The sequence below is a fragment of the Ornithodoros turicata genome, chromosome 1 (genome assembly GCF_037126465.1).
Source record: "Ornithodoros turicata isolate Travis chromosome 1, ASM3712646v1, whole genome shotgun sequence".
NCBI lineage: Eukaryota > Metazoa > Arthropoda > Arachnida > Ixodida > Argasidae > Ornithodoros > Ornithodoros turicata.
This window is the reverse complement of record NC_088201.1, coordinates 168227528-168249998: the sequence shown is the minus strand read 5'-3', so window position 1 is coordinate 168249998 and position 22471 is coordinate 168227528. Positions and strand designations below refer to the sequence as shown.

At 50.0% G+C, this 22471-nt stretch overlaps 1 protein-coding gene and 1 non-coding gene across 2 annotated transcripts; one reads left to right on the top strand and one right to left on the bottom strand.

Moving 5' to 3' along the window:
• Window positions 1-14619: 14619 nt before the first annotated feature.
• On the top strand, window positions 14620-14738 carry LOC135380089 (5S ribosomal RNA). The gene has a single exon (XR_010419525.1). It is a non-coding gene; the product is annotated as a 5S ribosomal RNA (ribosomal RNA).
• Window positions 14739-15780: 1042 nt separating this feature from the next.
• Window positions 15781-16092, bottom strand: LOC135378768 (histone H4-like). Its single transcript, XM_064611859.1, has one exon. It carries the CDS (start codon window positions 16090-16092, stop codon window positions 15781-15783), a length of 312 nt encoding a protein of 103 aa, XP_064467929.1.
• Window positions 16093-22471: the final 6379 nt, after the last annotated feature.

Genomic DNA, 22471 nt, shown 5'->3' with positions numbered 1-22471 from the left:
GCAGCACTCTGGTCCCTCGTAGCAACGGCCACAACAGTGCCGACGCTAACGAACGTAAATGAATAAGCCAGCGAACGAACGAAAGCATGCATTTCTGACACGTCGAGACTGCTCGTGGCGTCCGCTGCCCAAAACGGCCCGCTAATGGTGCTCGTACCTTTGCTGCAGCCGGCCAGGCGCTTTATTTTGCACTGTGCGCGTCGGCACCGGGAAGCAAAAGGTAGCGAGCGAACGCAACACTAACACTGCAAAACCTCTCTCGTTGGGTGTTTTCCATGCTAACGCATAGGCGAGCCTCACGCTCAGGCTTTTGGGTGGCCCTGAAGAGGGCCGTTTTTTGTGTCTGCTGTTTTCGTGGACGCTGGTCTGAATATCCGCGGAGCGAGTCGCTTAGCCACCGAAGCCGTAGAGGGTGCGGCCCTGTCGCTTGAGGGCGTACACGACGTCCATCGCAGTCACCGTCTTGAGCTTGGCGTGCTCGGTGTAAGTCACAGCGTCGCGGATGACGTTCTCCAGGAATACCTTGAGCACTCCACGGGTCTCCTCGTAGATGAGTCCAGAGATGCGCTTCACGCCACCGCGGCGAGCCAGACGGCGGATAGCAGGCTTGGTGATGCCCTGGATGTTGTCCCGAAGAACCTTGCGATGACGCTTGGCTCCTCCTTTGCCGAGACCTTCCTTCCTTATTATGGGTTTAGAGTGGTCAGCCAGACGGTATGGCTTGCTACTCTTTGTAAAAAAAATAAAGGAGAAAAAAAAAGAGGAGAGAAAAAAAAGAAAAAGAGAGAAAAAAAGAAAAAAAAAACAAAAGAAAAAACATGGTATACTGTTCACTTCACATTCACTCAGTTTCATGTACGCGCGCACACACACAAACACACTTTTAAACACAGTTGGGACAATTCGTCGCCCTGAGGAGTGTCAGAGAATTGTCATTTGACAAGGTAAGGGAGGGCAGGCTCCTTGTTAAGTTCGGAAGTGGTCACAGGTTGGTGTTGTCATAGGTTGGTGAGTCCTGATTCTTTCAGGAAGTCCACTAGGTGTTTCGCGGCACGTCGACTTTGGCTGTGGGAAGGCCATGCCCCCAGGACCTTTTCGAGTGTCAGCGGTCGGTTGTCTAGTTTTTGCAGTTGTTGCTGCAGCTTCTGTCTGGGTTTGTCGTAGTTCGGGCACTACAGTAGCACATGAACGTCGTCCTCTGGTGTGTTGCAGGTCTTGCAGCGGGGATCATTTGTCATTTGTATTTTATGCTTGTACGCTCTGGTGAATGCTGTGCCCAGCCGGAGACGATGTACTTGGGCGGCGTCCGTTCTTTTCATGTATTGGGTACCTGCGTACTTGAGGTCTCCGTCCAGGCGCTTCAATCGTGGGTTCCTCCAGCTTGGACAGGATAGCTGTTTCTCTATTTCTTCTTGTTCTAGTTTCTTCGCTGTTGCCTTGATGTCAGGTTTGCTGAGGGGGATTCCAGTTGGGGTTGTCTTGGAGTGGGCTTGCTTGGCTGTTTCGTCCGCTCTTTCATTTCCTGTGATTCCACAATGGCTCGGGATCCACTGTATTAGCAATTTGTGTCCTTTTTGCACCAGTCTGTTGTAGGCTGTGAGTATGTCCGATTTAAGGTCTGCCATAGGGGATTCCTTTGTTGTCTCGATCGTTTGGATGGCCGGTTTCGAATCGCTGAGAATCACCCATGCTTTTGGAGATTGGTTCTCTATGTAGTTCATGGCTGCGAGTATTCCATGTAGCTCGGCTGCGGTTGATGATGTCCTGTGACTGAGCTTGTATGAGCAGGCGGACTGTGTTTCGGGGTCATACACCGCTGATGTGGATCCCTCGCAGGTCACTGAACCGTCAGTATAGATGGGTGAGTATACCTTCTTCAGTCTGTCTATTACTTCCAGTGCAGCCTGCTTTGTCACCTGCTGGGCTGTGTCGCTCTTCTTGGTTAATCCTGGGATGGTGGTATTGGTAAGTGGCCGGTTTTTCCTCCATGGTGGCGTGCTGTGGCGTACTGGTTTTGTGTATCCAGTTGGCATGTTTTCTTTGAGGGCTCCGACGGCTTCTCCAAACGAGGACCAGGGCCGCTTCACGTCTATTTGTGCAAGCGGGTGGCTCTTGTGTCTGGTCAGGTGGCGGAGGTGCAACTTTGCAGTTTCCTTGAGTTGTATGGCTTTGAGGGTTGGTTGGCTGGCTTCTTCCAAGGTGGCTGTCTGTGGTGTGCTACGTGGTACTCCAAGTACAAGCTTGAGTCCCAATGCGTGAATGCACTCAAGCTTGTGCCAATTGGTTCTGCTGACGTCGTGGAAGAGGGGGAGGCTGTACGTTATCTGTGGTAGGACCAAGGTATTATACACGGTGTGGAGAATCTGTTTCTGCGGTCCCCATGTAAGACCAGCAGCTGAGCGCATGGCGTTGAGTAGGGCGCTTGCTTTACGTTTCACAGCGTCAATTTGTTGGCACCAGGTAAGTTGATTGTCCAGTATAACCCCAAGGAACTTGCGGTTGGTTACTGTGGGTATTGCTTTGTTGTCGACGACGATTGGGTAGTCCGTGAATGGTCTCTTTGTGAAGGGCAGGAACACAGTTTTTTCAGCAGACACGTTCATCCCCTTGTTTTGCAGGTAGTTCACAGTCGTGTCGAGGGCGGCTTGCAGACGTCGGGTTATTAAGGGTCTGTCTATGTGTGCACTCCATATGCAGATATCGTCCGCAAACATAGAGATGCCGACTTCCCGAGGAAGGAGTTCTGGCAATCCAAGCATCACTATACTGAAGAGGATGGGGCTCAGAATCCCTCCTTGAGGGACGCCCTTTGTCACTCGATGTGTGGCACTGGGTCCGTCGGGTGTGTCCATATAGATGTCTCTGTTCTTTAAGTAGCTCTTGATGAAGCGTAAGAGGCGTCCACGGATTCCGATTTCAATGAGGGCACTGAGGATCGCTTCGTGAGAGACGTTGTCAAATGCTTTTTGAATGTCCAGGAAGATTGCAGCTGTTATCATTCCTAGTAGCTTGTCTTGTTCAACTGTACTTATGAGGTCGACGATGGAATCCATGGTACTCCTGTGTCTGCGAAAGCCCGCCATGCATTCTGCGAGAAGGTCGTGGCTCTCGAGATACCATTCAAGACGTCGTGTGACCATTTTTTCCAGGAGCTTTCCCAGGCAGCTGCTGAGAGCTATGGGACGGAAGGATTCCAGTGACGTTGGTTGTTTCCCTGGTTTCAGTAGGGGCTTCACTTTGGATAGCTTCCAATTCTTTGGTACTATACCAGATTGCCATATCTGGTTGTATAGATTCAGGGGATGGTTGAGTGACTTTTTCCCGAGGTTCCTGATGACTTGGTAGGTGACCCCATCAGGTCCTGGTGCAGAATGTGCTGGACAGGTGTGAAGGGCTGCAGTCAATTCGTCCATTGTAAAGTCGTCCTCGAGAGGGCTGTTGTGCTGATAGAATGCTCCGCATGTTGGGAGATTCTCCATCGTCGTGGGGCGCTTGTCTTCTGTCAGTTTGCCACAATATTCATCTGCTAGTTGCTTTAAAGGGACGGTCTCGTACAGATCGAGCGATTCCGAAACTTAGCTGAAATTATATCCAAGAGTGCTACAGAAACACAGTCGCGAAGTTTCAACCAGAACAACGAAGTGGTTTTCGAGAAATTTGAAGGAATATGCCGTGACAGCAGACGACGGAAGTCGCAGCTGGATTCAACTCCCTCTCATGCAACGTCATATGTGACGTGGTTATGGTATTTATGGTGGCAGGTCGCCCATTGGGCGACCGAAGCGCAATGCACAATACAGTCGGAGGTGTATGCGCTTTGCGCTTGGAAGTTGTCACGCGCGACGTCGTAATGTCTGATAGCAAATTTAGCGATAGTGACGAGTCCCTGTCACTAAGTGGTGAAGATGAGCTCATCGGCGCCGATCGATTGAAGAACCGGTGATGTCGATGATCCTTTAGCTACTGACCCTTTGCCACAACAACGTGGTTAGCCAGTGAAAGTAGTGGATGATCCGATATCGATTGACGGGTAAGACTCATCCATAAAAGCTCACTTTTTTGCGTATATATGTTCCGCCTGATCATGACACCATTCTAAATTGTACAAACATTGCAGGTGTGTGTGTATAGCCACTGCTCGCCAATACCAGCATGTGTTGTGCGCACAATCCGGAACCTGTTTCGATCCGTCACGTACACATGGTGTTGTATTCTCCTGAAAGGTGTTGTAAGGTTTGTTTTTGTTGCGCAGCTTTTTATTCGCATATAAAAATGTGTGTTTCATGGTACGTTATGCAAAATTTCAGATTTGGGCATTTCGTCATATGTATCAGAACTTGGATAGACTGCTGAAGAAAGCTGCTCTCTATATCGATTCCCGCAAGCGGCAGAAGGTTGTCAACGTGATAAGTGAAGGCTTTTCATTCATGTCATTACATCTGGAGCAAATGACAAAATCAAGGATAAGCTGATCTACGTCAACGTCTTCAATTACCCCTGGCCTATGAAAAAAAAAAAGCCCTTTCCAGGACCATCCAACATATCTGCATCAAAGACCATGCTTCTGCATCGAATAAGCCCTTATCATCATTGATGATTATAATATTTCATATAAAAAATACCTAGACGTGCATTACGAATGTGCGAGATGGAACAGCCGTATTTTTGCTAATGTTATGGCGGTGTGTTCATGAGCCCATACTGGCTCAGATTTTGATTGTGTCAGGGGTTGCACACTAAGATGTCCAGCACGTTGAATATAAAAGATTTGGAAATGTAACTTTCAAAAATATCAAAAATACCTAGACGTCCATGACAAATTTGTAAGATGGAACAGCGGTTTGCAACATGTTTACATGTCGTCTGGCTTATTGTTGCTCATGTTACACCGGCGTGTTCATGAGCCCATACTGGCTCAGATTTTGATTGTGTCAGGGGTTGCACACTAAGATGTCCAGCACGTTGAATATTAAAGATTTGGGAATGTTTAAAAACTTTCAAAAATATCAAAAATACCTAGATGTCCATGACAAATTTGTAAGATGGAACAGCGGTTTGCAACATGTTTACATGTCGTCTGGCTTATTGTTGCTCATGTTACACCGGCGTGTTCATGAGCCCATACTGGCTCAGATTTTGATTGTGTCAGGGGTTGCACACTAAGATGTCCAGCACGTTGAATATAGAAGATTTGGAAATGTTTAAAAACTTTCAAAAATATCAAAAATACCTAGACGTCCATGACAAATTTGTAAGATGGAACAGCGGTTTGCAACATGTTTACATGTCGTCTGGCTTATTGTTGCTCATGTTACACCGGCGTGTTCATGAGCCCATACTGGCTCAGATTTTGATTGTGTCAGGGGTTGCACACTAAGATGTCCAGCACGTTGAATATAAAAGATTTGGAAATGTTTAAAAACTTTCAAAAATATCAAAAATACCTAGACGTCCATGACAAATTTGTAAGATGGAACAGCGGTTTGCAACATGTTTACATGTCGTCTGGCTTATTGTTGCTGATGCTACACCGGTGTGTTCATGAGCCCATACTGGCTCAGATTTTGATTGTGTCAGGGGTTGCACACTAAGATGTCCAGCACGTTGAATATAAAAGATTTGGAAATGTTTAAAAACTTTCAAAAATATCAAAAATACCTAGACGTCCATGACAAATTTGTAAGATGGAACAGCGGTTTGCAACATGTTTACATGTCGTCTGGCTTATTGTTGCTCATGCTACACTGGTGTGTTCATGAGCCCATACTGGCTCAGATTTTGATTGTGTCAGGGGTTGCACACTAACATGTCCAGCACGTTGAATATAAAAGATCTGGAAATGTTTAAAAACTTTCAAAAATATCAAAAATACCTAGACGTCCATGACAAATTGGTAAGATGGAACAGCGGTTTGCAACATGTTTACATGTCGTCTGGCTTATTGTTGCTCATGTTACACCGGTGTGTTCATGAGCCCATACTGGCTCAGATTTTGATTGTGTCAGGGATTGCACACTAAGATGTCCAGCACGTTGAATATGAAAGATGTGTAAATGTTTAAAAAATATGAAAAATACCTAGATATGCATGACAAATTTGTAAGATGGAACAGCGGTTTGCAACTTGCCGACATGTCGTCAGTCTTATTTTTGCTCATGTTACACCGGTGTGTTCATGAGCCCATACTGGTTCACATTTTGATTCAATATCAGGGGTTGCAGACTAACATGTCCAGCACGTTGAATATAAAGGTTGCGGAAGTTGAATGTTTATGTAGTCATCTTTTATTGTCCCTTATTGTAATGTACGTCCACAGCACTGACCGATTGTGTTAAAATTGGGTTGTTGGTATCGGGTAGTCATAATGATGTTCAAGCAGCAAGCTCTGAGCAACCTGTCGTCCTGTCCTGTCAACAAGGTTGTCTTGTCTTTTGCTGCTTGAACATCATATAATCACAACACTGATTTGCGGATATAACTTACATATTTATATTATGCAATACTTTTCTCACATCAGCAATGTGGAGGGAAAAATTAAATAGAGCTGTGAAGCCTGCGAATTGGAGTTGTTATGTTTGTGACCCATTAATAGGTGTTGATTCTGGCACAGGAAGGAGTGCCACTCTCATCAGTTAGTGTCAGCTACTGAAGGGGTACAAGACATTATTGAGCATAGTTTGGCGATATACTGCTCCGGTAGGGATAATACCTTAGAGAGGCTATATGCAAAACAAACTGATGTAGCCTGCTGGATCAAGCACTTCCTTCTCGCAATACTACCGAGGTACGCGGGACTGCCGTTTCGTGCGGTGCCGACAATTTCTGTACACATCACTTTTGGCTATTATCAACAAAGTAATACCTACATTTCAATACTGCGCGTATCCATGGACACCGTTGCCGCTAGCAGTTGACTGCGTGACGGTCGACATCTTTTAGTTTGAGCTGCGTCCGGCGCCGTCCCATACATATCGTGCTCGCAGAACGTCTCTTACCTCATATGCATCGTGAACGAAACGTGCGGAGTACACGCACGCGTGTGACAATCAGACCTTTTGTTGAAGATGCTTCGAGTATGTGACTCCCAACAGGTGCTTTTCTATATCCACTTTCGTCACATTGTCGTCGACAAAAGAGTTGTTATACACCCGGGTTACGTTTCCACCACTTCCATACGGAATATTCTTTTCGCAGGTAAGACGAACTAGAAGCGCTCAAAATACCGAACGATATACGACACAAGTTAGTAAATAAGCGTCAACTGCCTTTATTAGGTGGAGTCATCCACGTAAACTCCCGCTCGAAATGAAGACGCGAGACGTATTGACATTGTTGTTCGGCCACATTTTACAATACGCTCTTTCGTTTGACCAGACCACATGCAGCAAATTTATTGCCGTCGCCGTGATCCCCGAGCACCTTTTGGAAGTCGTCTGCTCTCACCGCTGCAAAAAGGCGCGAGAGCAGACGATTTGTTCATCCAATAAGCGGTCTGCCATCGTAGCGGATATCGCTGTTGCCAACAGAAATCGCAATGTGCTGGCGCTGTTCTTATCAACTTAATTCGTTTATTTAATAACCGTGACGATTCTGGACGAGCGAATTCACAGTATTACGTTTTCAGCAATGAGGAATCGAATGGTACGCTTTGTGGATGGGCCAGGGTGTACGAGACCGTCCCTTTAAAGGTCGGCCTAGCGCAACTGATAGGGCTGTAACGGGTCGCTTTGGCTGGGAGGTGTCGTCTGCCGTCTGATGTGGTCGTACACTTTTCCTAGAGATGATTGTTTCTGGAAACTCTCACATAGTTGCCGCCATTCTTTCATCTGTAATTTCTGAAACAGACGCCTGATTCTCGATTGCACTGTTCTTGCTTCACGAATGTCGGTTGGTGATTTCGTTCTTTTCGCTCTCTTTTCTGCTCTTCTTCTAATTGCTCGCAGGCGCTCGTACTCTCCATTTACGTAGGGTACTTTGAACGGCACTTTGAACGTTTCTGTGGCTTGTGTGAGTTTGTCCATGATGTCTTTGGATAGCTTGGAGATGTCTTTGGTAGTCCAGTCGATTTCTTCGGTGGCCTTGGTGAATCTACCCCAGTTGGTCTTCCGCACGATATGCTTTGGGAGGGTAGCGGTCTTTTGTTGCAGAGAAGTGAGCACAGGGTAGTGGTCACTGCCAAGAGTGTCATCGTCTGTCATGCACTTCACCACTGTCACAAGCGAGCGAGACACGATTGCCAGGTCGATCACTGAGTCTCCTCTGTTGAACGTTGCTTTTCCATCATTTGCTACAAAGAGGTCAAGTTCATCTAACAACCATTCAATGTCCTCGCCTCGTTTGTTCGTAGATGCGGATCCCCAGATGATGTTGTGGGCATTGTAGTCTCCACAGATGATGTATGGTGCTGGGAGCTTTTGAACTGCTCTGCTTAGGGCTTGGATGTCAATGCTTGTTGTCGGCTAGATATAGATGCTAATGACGGTGATGTCTTCTTCCATAATCCGAACGCGCGCCGCACATAGTTCACTAGCTGCAGTGCTGTTTATGGAAAGAACAATGTGAGGCACTTCACAGTTAATCAGCAGGGCTGCCCGGCTTGGGCCACTTGGTCTGTTCGATTCATAGATCATGTAATCAGGCAAGGAGAATGATGTAGGAAAACGTCCTTCAGAGATGCACATCACTGGGAAGTTGTGGAGGCCAATAAATTCCGAAAAGTCCGGGATTTTGCTTTGTATCCATCTGCAATTCCACTGGAACACTGTGGTGTTGTTGTACTTTTGGTGTCTAGTGTCCATAACTGAGGCCACTCATCAGACTCGCGAGTTGTGGCTCGAGGGCCATAACCTGTTTCACTTCTGGGATATCCTTTGCATTGGGGATAGCCGCAATGAGGGCTCGTAGCGTGGTGATCAACAGAGGGATAATAGTCAGGACAAGCTGTATTCCCTCAGGGACGACTGGTGGTGGCACATGGGTTGGTGCGGGGCGAGGTGGAGGCGCCGGTTTGTGTGCCCTTCCATCCCAGACGCTTGCGCAGTGTTCGGCGGTGACGGGTGCCGCCTTCTTTGGTTTCTCGGGTTGGGCCTTCTTTGTAGTGTTCTTGGCCGCTGGCAAGGGTGGGAAGGCTTTTCCAGTCCGCTCGGGTATTGGGGGTGGAGGTGGCTGTTTGGTCTTCACCATTTGGTCAGGTTTGGTCTTCACCATTGCAGGGTTGATAGGGCCGTCTCGTGCAGGACGGTCCTCGCAGGCTCCTCGTTTGACGGCGGCTATCGCAGACCTTCGTTTGGGGCAGCCTCCAAAGTTTGCAGGGTGTGCGCCGCCGCAGTTTGCACACTTGCTTTCCTTCCTTGTATTGCAGTCTTTAAAGGAGTGGGGGCCAGCACATGCTCTGCACCTCTCTGGGCCACGACAGTCTTTGGCGAAGTGGCCGAAGCGCTGGCAGCGGTAACAGCGTGTAGGCGTGAAATGTTCACTACCTTGTGCTTGTTGAAGCCAAGGGTGACCACCTCTGGCATCGGCATATCGCTCTTAAATGTAAGGACGATGCTGTCTGTTGGTCGGGTCGACGTGTCCCCGGAAGCGTTCTTGAAATATCGCTTTTGCCGTCTGGCTTCAATCACACCACATGGACGAAGAAAATCCAGCAGCTGTTCGTCACTGTACTGTGTCCTGACTCCAGTTATTTTGCCCACGTTTCTGGCGTACGACTCTGGGACTTTTGTCGTGATAGCAGTGTTGCCAAGGCAGGTGAGACTGAGTAGGCACTTTGCGGCAGAAAGTGTTGCAACCGTCACAGTGAGGCTGCCATCCTTGGAAAAGCGATGGCCTTTGATTTTCTCCTGCGTGGCCTTGAGTACTTCGGATGCAATGACGTTGGGATTAACGTTGATGAGAGTCTCGTTTGGGTTAACTGGGCTCATGACCACAGGGATGCCGGCTTTACGGGTTTTTTTGTAGACTACTGTTATGAACGGATTAGGGTCCTCTTCGATCAACTCGAGGTCACGCTCAGGACTTGAGTTTCGTGATGAACTCGCCGAGTCGGATTCATCGTTTTGGCTCCCCATTTTCCTTTTCTTAGGAGTGGGTGGCACAGTACCTGAGTGACTGGGTTGCTGTCTTGGGTTGGGGGTTTGAGGTGTCTGGTTGTTTTGGGTATCCATTTCGTCGGCCATCGTCACAGCATTAACAATATCTCTCTTGTCTTTTCTTAGCAGGGTTAGAGTTCACCAGCAGCACAGATTCACTGTACTCACACCCAATGTTGCAGTCCAGAGTTCACGGAGTGTCACTGCACCGCACTTCAGTTGTGCACTATACACGTGACACTACACTTCACAGCACCGCACAGCGCACACTACACTAAAACACACAACACTGCACACGCGATACAGCGCTACAACACACACGAAATCTACCGCAACGGTAGTGAATACAAAAGTTTAGCTCTGATAAGAGCTGTTTGCAATGAAGCACAAATTAGCCCTGAAAAGGGCTCTTTACCTCAGGCGTAGGCATTCGGAACGGCTTAGCAGTTAGGCTCCTCCTTTGCCGAGACCCTTTTTTTTTTTTGTATGAGGTGAGAGATGTCAGCCTAGCCTGAGCTGGCTTGCTACTCTATAAAAAAACAAAAAATAAAATAAAAAAGAAATAAATAAAAAAAAATTTAAAAAAAAGTAATCGATGGTGGGAGGCGCGTAAACGTGGTCGCAGAGCGCTTTATTGAAGTTGGCCCAGGGATGCTTGCAGTATGTCCATGTGAGTCTGGTTTCCACTTTATTAGTATGTCAGTTTGTTTATTTGGTGTCGGTGATTGTGCTTTTGATGTGGCTGCTTGCTATTCGCAGTTGTCCGATATGGAATGTGATTAGAGGTCGTGCAGTTGGCAGTCGGCCAGGTACTTTAGCGCTGCCTTGGCCGCTGTAACGTTTTGCTTATGTGTGGGCCAAGAGCCTAGTATTTTGCGTAGTGTTAGAGGGTGATCATCAAGTTTGGACAGCGATTGCTGCAAGTCTTGTCTTTGTGAGTCGTATTTTAGGCAGTTTAAAAAAATGTGTGACACATCTTCCGGTTCCCCGCACGTTGTGCATAATGGGCTGGTTGTTCTCCCAAGTTTGAAGTTTTGCGCCTTTGTGTATGCGACTCCAAGGCGGAGCCTGTGTAGGAGAGTCGCATCTTTTCTATGCATGTTTTTGTGTCCTGTGTGCGTCCCATGTTTGTCCAGTGTTTGGAGCCTTTTGTCTCTTGTGCTTGTATTTCTCATTTCCTTTAGCATTACTTCGTTCGCTGCTGTTCTCGCTATTACTGCAGCGTCATGTTTTGTCAGTGGAATTGGTGTTATCTCTGTTAGCGTGTGAGCTGCTTTAGCCGCTTTGTCTGCTCGTTCGTTTCCTGGGATGTCACAGTGCCCTGGTATCCAGTGGATGGATATGGCGTGGCCCGTATTGCGTAACTGTGTGTGAGTGGTCAGGATGTCGCTCACAAGTGTGTTGTTTTCTTTGGGGTTTGCGATGGCCATTATGGCAGGCTTAGAGTCGGTGAAAACAGCCCAGTTTCTTGGTTCTGTAGTTTGTATGTATTCGAGTGCCGTGAAAATGGCACGCAACTCAGTTGCCGTGGATGACGTTTTGTGACTGAGCCGGTGTTTAATTTCGTGCTCCTTTTCAGGGATGTAGACTGCTGCCGTGGAAGACGCCTTCGCCGTGGACCCGTCGCTGTAAATGACCCGGGCGTGGCTGCTGACCTCCTCCAGGTGTTCCAGGGCAAACTGTCTGATGACTAGATTGGACGTATCCGCTTTTTTCTTTATACCAGGTATGGTTGTTTGTGTGTGTGGTCTAACGAGCAGCCATGGCGGGATGTTGTTAGCCGCGGCTTGTTTGTAGTTTTTGGGAATGTGTTTTTGAAGCTCCTGTATGGCCCTTCCCAGGTGAGAGCCAGGGTGGTCAACGTGTCTGGCCTTATGTCGCAAGTGCAGTTTCATTATCTCAGCTGTTTGTAATGCTGAGAGAGTGGGGCCTCAGTGTTCTTCAATTGTGCCATGGAGTGATGTAGCCTGTGGCACTCCGAGGATGGTACGTAACCCTGCTGCATAGATACGATCCAACTTTGTTAAATTTTTTTGTGATGCCCCTTTAAGTAGGGGAAGGCTGTAGCGTATGTTGGATACGACCAGTGCCTCGTGTATCTGTTTCAGTATCCGTGCGGATGGGCCCCATTTGGGTCCGGCCAGTGTGCGAAGGACATTGCTATATGGTGCTGTTTTTCGCTTTATATTCTCAATTTCCGGTCCCCATGTGAGGAAACGGTCTATTTTCACACCCAGGAATGTGTGAGATGGGACTATCTGTATGGGTTTCTTGTCTATGAAGACACGGTCTTTTGTAAAGAGTTTCCTTGTAAATGGTAACAAGACAGTTTTTTCTTGCGATATTTCCAGGCCCCGCTGCTTTAGATAATGCTCTGTCGTACACATAGCCGACTGGAGCCGGCGCGAAATTATGGACACGCAGGTATGTGCAGTCCATACGCATACATCGTCAGCAAATGCGGAGAGCCGGATACGCTTGTCAAGTTGTGATGGGAGTGTTATTAGTGTCATGTTGAATAATGTTGGGCTTGGGATGCCCCCTTGCGGCACACCCCTGTGAACGTCGTGCAGGCTGCTGGCGCCATCGGGGGTGTTGATGTATATGCTTCTGTTTTCAATGTAGCTTTTGATGTAATTGTACATCCGCCCCCGGACACCAGTAGCAGTGGCAGCTGAGAGGATAGCGCTGTGAGTGACCATGTTAAAAGCGTTTTTTATATCAAGGAAGATTGCCGCTGTGATGTTACCCAGTGATCTTTCATGTTGCACTGTTGTGACAAGGTCCATCACTGAGTCCAACGTGCTTCTATTTTTTCTAAAACCCGTCATGCTTTCTGGGTACTTTTGGTTGTGTTCCAGGTGCCACTCAAGTCGTGCATGAACCATCTTGTCCAGCAGCTTCCCCAAGCAGCTGGCAAGCGCAATTGGGCGAAATGATTGTAAACAGGTGGGTGGTTTCCCTGGTTTTAGTAGTGGTTTTATTTCAGACACTTTCCACTCCTTTGGAATGTCCCCACTTCTCCATATGTCGTTGTAAGCTTCAAGCAGCCGGAGAAGTGCTTTTTCTCCCAGGTTCCTTATGGTCTGGTAATTTATCTTGTCAGGTCCTGGTGCAGAGTTTGTGGGACATGAGTTTAGTGCTTGTTTTATTTCGTGAAGTGTAAAGTCCTTTTCCAAAGGGTCATTAGTGTCTACAGTCGTGAAAGGGGGCATGAAACCTGAGTTGCCAGCTGGTGGGGGTATTATTACCATTTTGCAGTACTCATAGGCGATATCTTTCACCGGCCTATTTTGTGCAACAGACAGCGCTTCAAAGGAGAGACCCTTGCCACCTTTTCCTCTGCCTGACATAGCTGCTACCTCTGCTGGAATGCGATGCGAGCGAGCGACTGATGCTTGCATACGGCGCTCGCACGCCGGCCACGACGGAGGCGCCTCTCTGGCCAATGGGGAGGCAGTTCGCGCGTCCCGCAAAATGCTGCGTCAGCGGCCGTCGGCGGAATGCCCGTCTCGTCTGCTGCAGGTACCAGCTCCGGTGGCGCAGCGGTAACGCGTGCGCTTGGAGACTGGGAGGTCCGCGGTTCGAATCCGCATCCGAATCTGTCCGAATCTGGGGTTTTTCCTGGGTTTCCCTCAGATGTGTAATAGGCGTATGCCGGCACAGTTCCCCTGAAGTCGGGCCATGGACGCAGCTATCCTCCCCCGATCGGATTCCGCTCGGTCTTCCACTTCACCCTTTCCTCTCCTCCTCTCCACCACCTTTCCCTTCCCGAGAAACATGCCGCCTAATCAGGCAGGCAGACCTCTCGGGTTCCTCCCAACGACACTCCTCCTCCTCTGCTGCAGGTACTCGCTTTTACTGTTCTCTCTGTTTAATTAATTAATTAATTAATTTATTTATTTAAAAAAACGAGGACGCCTAGCTATATGTGTGCATGTGTGCCCCTTTAAACCCTTGCTAAGTCCCTTACCTACTCATCCCCTTTCTTGTCATTATTGTTATTATTCCTTTGGTCAGCGGCAATTTGACATCTTCCGCGCTTTCGCCTCTGCGCTAAGCCGTGGCGCTCTCGCCGTCTTTCCCACGCTCCTCACTACCTGCTCCAACAGTTTGTTTGTTTATTTTTCCCTCCGTCCCACTACCTCCGAAAACCGCAACGTCGTACAGCCGCGTTCTCCAAAAATTGGACTCCATGCCGCCTCTACAAGCGATTTCCGCTTCGCGCCGCTTCTCTCTTTCTTGCTATCGTCGTTGCTAGTATTCTCGTCACTAACATGACAGCTGTTATCATTGCACGTAACCATGCAGTAGCCCCACAAACGAGGCGCGAGCTGCTCCGTTTATTTCGCCGCCGAAATACCAACGTAATCGCGCGCAGGGACAGCCAAATGCGCATGGCGTTGGTTCGAGCGCCGTGGCTGGCTAACCTTTTCACTGGCATCCTTCTCTGTTCAAGAAAAGCGCGTTCAACTGCGCTTCGTCCGCCAGCGCACGATACAATTCGTGCAGTTAAGCATAGCCTCTCGCCATCGGCCATACCATGCTGAATACGCCGGTTCTCGTCCGATCACCGAAGCTAAGCAGCATTGGGCTCGGTCAGTACTTGGGAGGGAGACCACCTGGGAACACCGAGTGCTGATGGCATCCTTTTCTTTTTTTTTCTTTTTTTCCTAGTCATTCACTGTGTCCGCATGATTTTCGCACGTCCACGGCACGATTGCTCGCCGCGCCGACCAATCGGGGAGCAGCTCCAGGTCGCCAGAATGCCGGCGGCCGCGGCGCGCGATATGTTTATAGTTTATAGTATATATGTTTATATGATATTTCACCAGCTCCGGTGGCGCAGCGGTAACGCGTGCGCTTGGAGACTGGGAGGTCCGCGGTTCGAATCCGCGGGCCGGCTGTGCCGTCCTGGGTTTCCCTCAGATGTGTAATAGGCGTATACCGGCACAGTTCCCCTGAAGTCGGCCCATGGACGCAGCTATTCTTCCGCTCGGTCTTCCACTTCACCCTCTCCTCCTCTCCACCACCTTTCCCTTCCCGAGAAACATGCCGCCTAATCAGGCAGGCAGACCTCTCGGTTCCTCCCAACGACACTCCTCCTCCTCGATATGCTGCTCCCGCGACGATCGCTGCCCTTTTTAAATTAATTCTTCTGTCATTGTTTCAATTTGCGTAATCTGTCACCGTGTGCGTCTGCCTGTCCTTCCTTCCTTCATTTATCTATTGATGCACAGCCCTTCTTTTTGCCACGCTTTCAGGCGAATTTTTTATTTATTTTTTTCTTCTTTCAAGTGCAGCACTCTGGTCCCTCGTAGCAACGGCCACAACAGTGCCGACGCTAACGAACGTAAATGAATGAGCCAGCGAACGAACGAAAGCATGCATTTCTGACACGTCGAGACTGCTCGTGGCGTCCGCTGCCCAAAACGGCCCGCTAATGGTGCTCGTACCTTTGCTGCAGCCGGCCAGGCGCTTTATTTTGCACTGTGCGCGTCGGCACCGGGAAGCAAAAGGTAGCGAGCGAACGCAACACTAACACTGCAAAACCTCTCTCGTTGGGTGTTTTCCCCACTAACGCATAGGCGAGCCTCACGCTCAGGCTTTTGGGTGGCCCTGAAGAGGGCCGTTTTTTGTGTCTGCTGTTTTCGTGGACGCTGGTCTGGATATCCGCGGAGCGAGTCGCTTAGCCACCGAAGTCGTAGAGGGTGCGGCCCTGTCGCTTGAGGGCGTACACGACGTCCATCGCAGTCACCGTCTTGCGCTTGGCGTGCTCGGTGTAAGTCACAGCGTCGCGGATGACGTTCTCCAGGAATACCTTGAGCACTCCACGGGTCTCCTCGTAGATGAGTCCAGAGATGCGCTTCACGCCACCGCGGCGAGCCAGACGGCGGATAGCAGGCTTGGTGATGCCCTGGATGTTGTCCCGAAGAACCTTGCGATGACGCTTGGCTCCTCCTTTGCCGAGACCCTTGCCACCTTTTCCTCTGCCTGACATAGCTGCTACCTCTGCTGGAATGCGATGCGAGCGAGCGACTGATGCTTGGTGGTGGTGGCGAAATACCCATGCCGTAGTTGGCCTCGCAGAAGTGCGGGCAACGTCACGACGAACGGGCAGGGAAGGGGAAGAGGGGGCAAGGGAAGGGGAGTAGGGAAAACAGCAAACACAAAAAAGGGGGCGTCTTCAGGGCCGGAAAAGGGGGAAAGGGGAGGGGGAGTTAAAGACGAAGATGTAGATTGGTCTCCTTGAGGAAGGAGGCCAAGGCTACAGCGTGGGAGTAATCTCCGAAGAGATAATCGTTGATGGTGGCTGAGCCATTAAGCAGTGGAGAGAGATGTTTTAGCCTCTCTTGGTGATAGCCAGCACAGTGGAACAGGATATGGGAGAGAGTTTCTTCATCTTCATCACAGGTTGGGCAAAGGTCCGAAGACACGAGCTTGAATTGGAAGAGCAACTTGTGTGTCTTCGCTGAGTTGGTGCGTAGTCGATGTATGACAGTGGCCGTAGGTCGGTCAAGGCCACGTGTGTGTGGCCGGTTTCGCTTGGGAACTGTTGGTAGTGTAGTATCCTGGGAGAAGGAGGTGATGATTCTGTCAATTGCAGGCTTGAGGTCAGGTTGGGGGGGAATGGGAAATGCACAGCCAGGTGTGTAGTGGGCTGAGTGGGCTAGGAGGTCCGCTTCCTCGTTGCCTGGGATACCAACATGCGACGGGATCCACTGTAGTGTGATGCTGACACCTTGCTGGGAGGCAAGACTGATGGCAGCCCGAGTGGAGTCGACAAGAACAGATGAAGTGTCAATGTCTACTAGCTGATGAAGAGCAGATGCGGAGTCAGTAAAGATTACTGTGTTGGAAGTGGAGTAGTTGCAAGCAGCAATGGCAGCATGCAGAATGGCACATAGTTCAGCTTTTGTTGAGGAGACTGGTTTCCCTCTGAGACGTGTAGCCCACCGAACATTGGAGGTGGGAATGTAGTAGGCACTGGAGGCAGTTTTTGTGGCAGGAGAAAGGGATCCATCGGTGTAGATGTGGAGAAAATCACGATAATGGGTGTCGATGTGGTCCAGGGCAAGAGAGCGCGAGACAATGGCCGCAGTGTGCTTCTTGCTGGTGAGGCCAGGAAGACGAGTAATGACAGGGGGGAAGAAACGCCTCCAAGGTGGTGGTGAATCAGAGACTGGTTTGCGGCTTGTGGGTAACTTGGAGAACAGTTGGCGGCAAAGTGAGGCAGTGCGGGTACCAGTGCACTTCTTGAGACGTTGTAGAATGGGTGTAGCTGAAGGAGTCATGTAGATCCTTGCAAGAAGCTTGCAGGCAGAGTCAAGTGAATGGAGCCGTAGCGTGATGTCAGCTGCTTCAGCTATTGTCTCCAGGGAGTTGGAGAATTTGGGGAGGCCAAGTGCGATACGAATGCCTTGGCGGTGAATGCGCTCAAGCCGAAGCCAGCCAGAGTGAGAGGGGTCGATAAATGGTAGCGAGTACCGAAGGCGACTGAGGACCAGGGAGCGGTAGAGCGTGAGCATTTTGTGAGGGTGGTTGCCCCAGGTCTGTCCACAGAGTCTCTTGAGGACATTAAGCACTGGGGTGCATGTGGCGACCAGGTGTTGCACTTGGGTAGCCCACTGGAGTCTGCTATCAAAGAAAACACCCAGATAGCGTGCCTTGGTAACACGACAAACAGTCTCTCCCTGTAGAGTGAGCCTGGGGAAGGCGTTACCTAGCCGTTTTCCAGGGGAAGCACAGGGAAGTGCAACCGACTTTGCGGTTGAGATACAGAGTCCTTTGCGTGACAGAACAGAGTCGAGGTGGTCGAGCACTGTTTGTGCAGAAGATTCGAGCTTGGGTTTGAGCTTGCCGCTGAGGAGAACGCAGATATCATCAGCGTAGATGATAAAATGTGGAGCATATGCTGTTGGAGGTAGGTTTTGGTGGATGTCAGACATGGCAATGTTGAATAGGATGGGGGAGAGCACCCCACCCTGCGGAACACCACTGGTGAGTAGACGTGGTGTGCTGTTGTGTCCTTTGATGGAAACAGAGAATGTCCGGTCGGTGAGATAACTGCGGATGTAGGCTCCAAGTCGACCTTGTATCCCAAGTTGAGTGAGCTGGCAAAAGAGGGAGGCGTGGGAGAGTTTATCGAAGGCATGTTTTACATCTAACAGGAGCACCAGGGAGACAAGGCCACTAGATGAGGCGTGTTCAAGTTCAGTGCTTAGCTGTAGAAGAGCATCCGAAGTGCTGCGTCCTTTGCGGTAGGCACATAGATGATAGGGGAGAGCAGATGTAGTGTCCAGAAGCCAGCAGAGCCGGCGCTTGACCAGCCGCTCAAGAACTTTTCCTGTGGCTGAGGTGAGAGCAATCGGCCGAAAATTGGTGATGTGGGTTGTAGGCTTACCGGGCTTAGGTATCGGGATGATTTTGGCATGCTTCCATTGTGCAGGTATGTTTGAGGAGAACCACACACTGTTGTACAAGTTCAAGAGTTTGAGCAGGGCGGTGTCACCAAGATTTTTTAACATTTGGTAGCTTACTCCATCACTTCCAGGTGAGGATTTGCGAGAGCATTGTCGGATGGCGTTTTTGAGTTCGACTAGCGTGAAAGGGTCATCTGCTGGCCCATGTGGTGCTGGGTGTATCGTATGATGGTCGGGAAGTAAAGCAGGCACTGGTGTTGTTGACAAAGTGTCCGCAAACACGTCAGCAAGCTCAGCTGGTGCAAGGTTGGAGTGTAGGGCAAGGCAGGGTAATGGGCGGGTGGGTGCAGGTTCACCTTGCATGGATGAGACAACCTTCCAGACAACGGAGGTAGGTGAGTGGGGGTTGAGAGAGTCAGCAAATTGCTTCCATTGGGAGCGTCGAAGACGGGAAGTGTATCTTCGAAAAGCCGCTGACACTTTTTTGTAAACAATGAAGTCACTGGGAAGAAGAGTACGTTGGGCTCTACGTTGAGCTCTCCTGCGAGAAGCACGGAGAGCTAGGTACTTCAAGTCTGGTCGAGGTTGCTTAAATGACAGGTCAACGGTTTGCGTTGTTTGTTCTGCACCAACTCTTATGGCTTCAAGAATGTCGAGGGATTGACTTAGTTCGTTGGTTACGTATCGGAAATGCTTCCAGTTGGTCACTCTGTGACGCCTTGTTGAAGAAGGTTGCTTGTTGTTGGGGGTAAGCACAATAGGATAATGATCTGAGCTCCAGGTATCGGGTTCAACAGACCAGTGAAGAGAAACACCAGGGGACACAAGGGTGATGTCCAATGCACTGTAATAGTCCGGAGCACGGTGGTAAGTTGGGGTGCCGTCGTTCAGCAGAACAAGATCCGTAGAGGTGAGCCAGTTTGCAAAACTTCTACCTTCATAAGTTTCTGCACTGTTGCCCCACAGAGGGTGCTTGGCGTTAGTGTCACCTCCGATGACGACATGGCCAGGGCAGGCACTTGAGGAGTTGTTTAAATATGGAGGAGTTGAAAGCAGTATTACAGGAGCGATAGAGGGAGATGACGGTGATTGTCCGATTGTTTGCCTGCAGCTTGCAGGCTGCAAATTCCACTGAGGCACTGCATAAGTGAGAGAGATCAATAGGCACATGCACAATGTCTTTGCGTACAAAGATCACAGCCCTGGGACGACGATCAGGCTGGCAGGTAGTTGAATAATAAGCCAGGTAAGGAGAAAGGCGGAAGTCAGAACGAACAAATGGTTCTTGAAGAATAATGGCATCAAAATTGTACTTTTGTACAACATTGCGCAAATCGTTGACCTTTCCAAGTAGGCCTCGTGAGTTCCACTGGAGTAAGTGGGGGCTGAGGGGTTTGCCGTTTTGATTGGTGTAAGACATGATGGGGCAGCGGGAGCACTGGTGCGGTGGGGAACACAGTCCACACCAAGGCTATTAGCGGGTGAAGAATCCTGTGATGGTGTCTTCCAATGGGATGACAAAGGCAAGTAGGGAGCGGATGGTGGGGGGAAGCCCTGGGCATTGCACGAGAGCATTTATCACCATGAAAGCAATGTTGATAAATGACGTTATGGCAGACTGACGTGTTGTTGTCGGTTGCGTCTTCCCCCTGATGCTGTGTTGAGTCGCGATTTTGGCGTGGCTGTTTAGGAGGAGGAGGGAGGGCTGGGGGGTTCTGTGAGGTGGGAACCTTTGCCTGCTCAGCGTTTTTGGTGTTGCTTTGACCCTCGACAATCTTGCTGTACGATACGTTCTTCGAAGTACCAGCGTCCTGTTTGTTTACCCTGCTCTTTTGTGAGAGGAGGGTCTTTGGCTGGGTAGCTGAAGTTTTGTTGTCTGTCTCTTGTTGTCGTGAGGCGGTGGGTGTTGATGCAGGGGCCGAGGTCTTGCGCTGCTGAAGTAACTTTCGCGCTTTGCTGGTGGGGATCTGTTTCTTCACACTGAGGCGCAGTGCGGCAGTCTCCAGTTGTTTGACGGAGCACGACTTGTCCAAAGCAGAGTGATCTTTTCCGCAGTTAGCGCACTTTATCGCCGATTTGTTGGGGCACTCACTCACGTCGTGGTTTGACGCGCACATGAGACACTTAACTGGTCGCGGGCAGGTGGCGCCGACGTGACCAAACCGACCACACTTATAGCACTGTGTGGGTTTTGGTCTAAACTCACTGACAGGAAATTTCGTCGCACCCACATGCACGTAGCGGGGCACGGGCCCTGTGGCGAACACAAGTTTCACTGAGTCGCTTTTTCCCAGACGTTTGACTCTGATGACAGTCACCCCTGAGCGAAGACGCTGTGCCAAATCGGCGTCACTGAGAGTAGTGTCGGAAACACTAATCACGCCCGCTGTGGCCTGCTTGGCGGCCGGGAGGAAAGCACTAACAGGTGTGGCACAGAGACGGGAGAGGCCAAGGAGTTTGTTCACTCCTCCTTGGGTTTTCACATCGACTGCTATTATGTTTTTTGCTCGGTTGACACGGATTTCTGACAGCTCATTTGGAGCTTCAGATGTGATGAATTATTCTAACTGTACGAGGCGGAAAGAAGAAACGCTGCTCTGCTTACCGATGGGTCGGAAAAGCACAGTTAATCCGTGATCGGGTCGTCGGGTTGTCACTTTGTTGACACTTTTAATAGTGTCGTCACTTGAGTCACTAAGCCGGCGAGCTGCCCTTCGTCGTCGTTTCTGCTCTCGCGAAGGGAGAACAAAGCCATCTTCGTCATCTGCTAGTTCACGATCAGTCGAATCGGCGAAGCTGTTGTCCTGGGATACTACCGATGCGGCATCCGATTCAGAATGTCGATCGCTGTTTGGTGCCTCTGTGTGAACGATATCCATGCCCCATGAGGGGTTGATTTCGTCGCTGTCGGGCGTCGTGGTGATGCCATTCGCGTCGCCTTGGAGCATTGATGCTGCCATTTTTAGGCCACTCCAGCGGCGGTGTACGATGTCTGGAAGTTTGCTGGACGATGCCGAAGAATAATCCTGGCACTGCATACAGGAAGCACATGCGAAGCTCTTAAAAGAGCTGTTTAAGCTGCGGGGATAACCCACGAAACGAAGAGAAAGAGCGGACGCGTCCGCTCTTGTCGGCGTCTGCGGGGTGAATGCCCGAGGAGGAAGTGACCTGAAGAGGAGCGACGGAGAAACACGTCCGTTCTCTTCAAATGCTCAGGAGAAGAAATGACTGATGCTTGCATACGGCGCTGGTGGTGGTGGTGGTAGTGACGTATTTGGGAAAGAAAACGAGGTTTGCCTGCTCAGAGTTGGCGGCACGTTTCGTTTTCAGGGAAGGGGAAAGGGGAAGAAAGGGGGGAGGGGGGCTAGAGGATGTCGAGCAGCTGGGTCTCTTCGAGGAAAAGGAGGAGGGCGTCACGGGTTTTCCGCCTGGTTGTGTATGATCCAGTTGGGTGGGTGATGTCCAGGCTGAGGGGGGTGTTCCACTGGGGTGTGCTATTTTCCGAAGGAGGGTGTTGCGCTCCTCCGTGTAGTTGCTGCAGTGAAGGAGGAGATGATCAAAGTCCGCTGTGACTTGGCAGGAGTGGCAGAAGGGGGAGTCGGCTCTTCCAATCTTGTGCAGAAAAGCGGGTGTGAAGGCGCTGCCCGTGCGTATGCGGTGCAGGGTAGTGCTCTTCCTTCTCGGAAGACCTTTTGTGGGGCATTTGGGTCTGTCTTGACCAGTTGCTCCGAGTGCTCGCATTCGTACATCTTCAAGGTACGCTGTTATGGAGAGGCGGGTCGCCTTGGGGTCGAGTGGCGCCTTGATGCAGGGATCCTGCTGGTGTGCTTGCGTAGCTAAGTTATCGGCCTGTTCGTTGCCTGGAATGCCGACGTGCGAGGGGAGCCACTGCATGGTGATGGAGAAGGAGTGGTTCTCCAGTGCGCTCACGACGTCTCTGATGTTCCAGGATAGTGT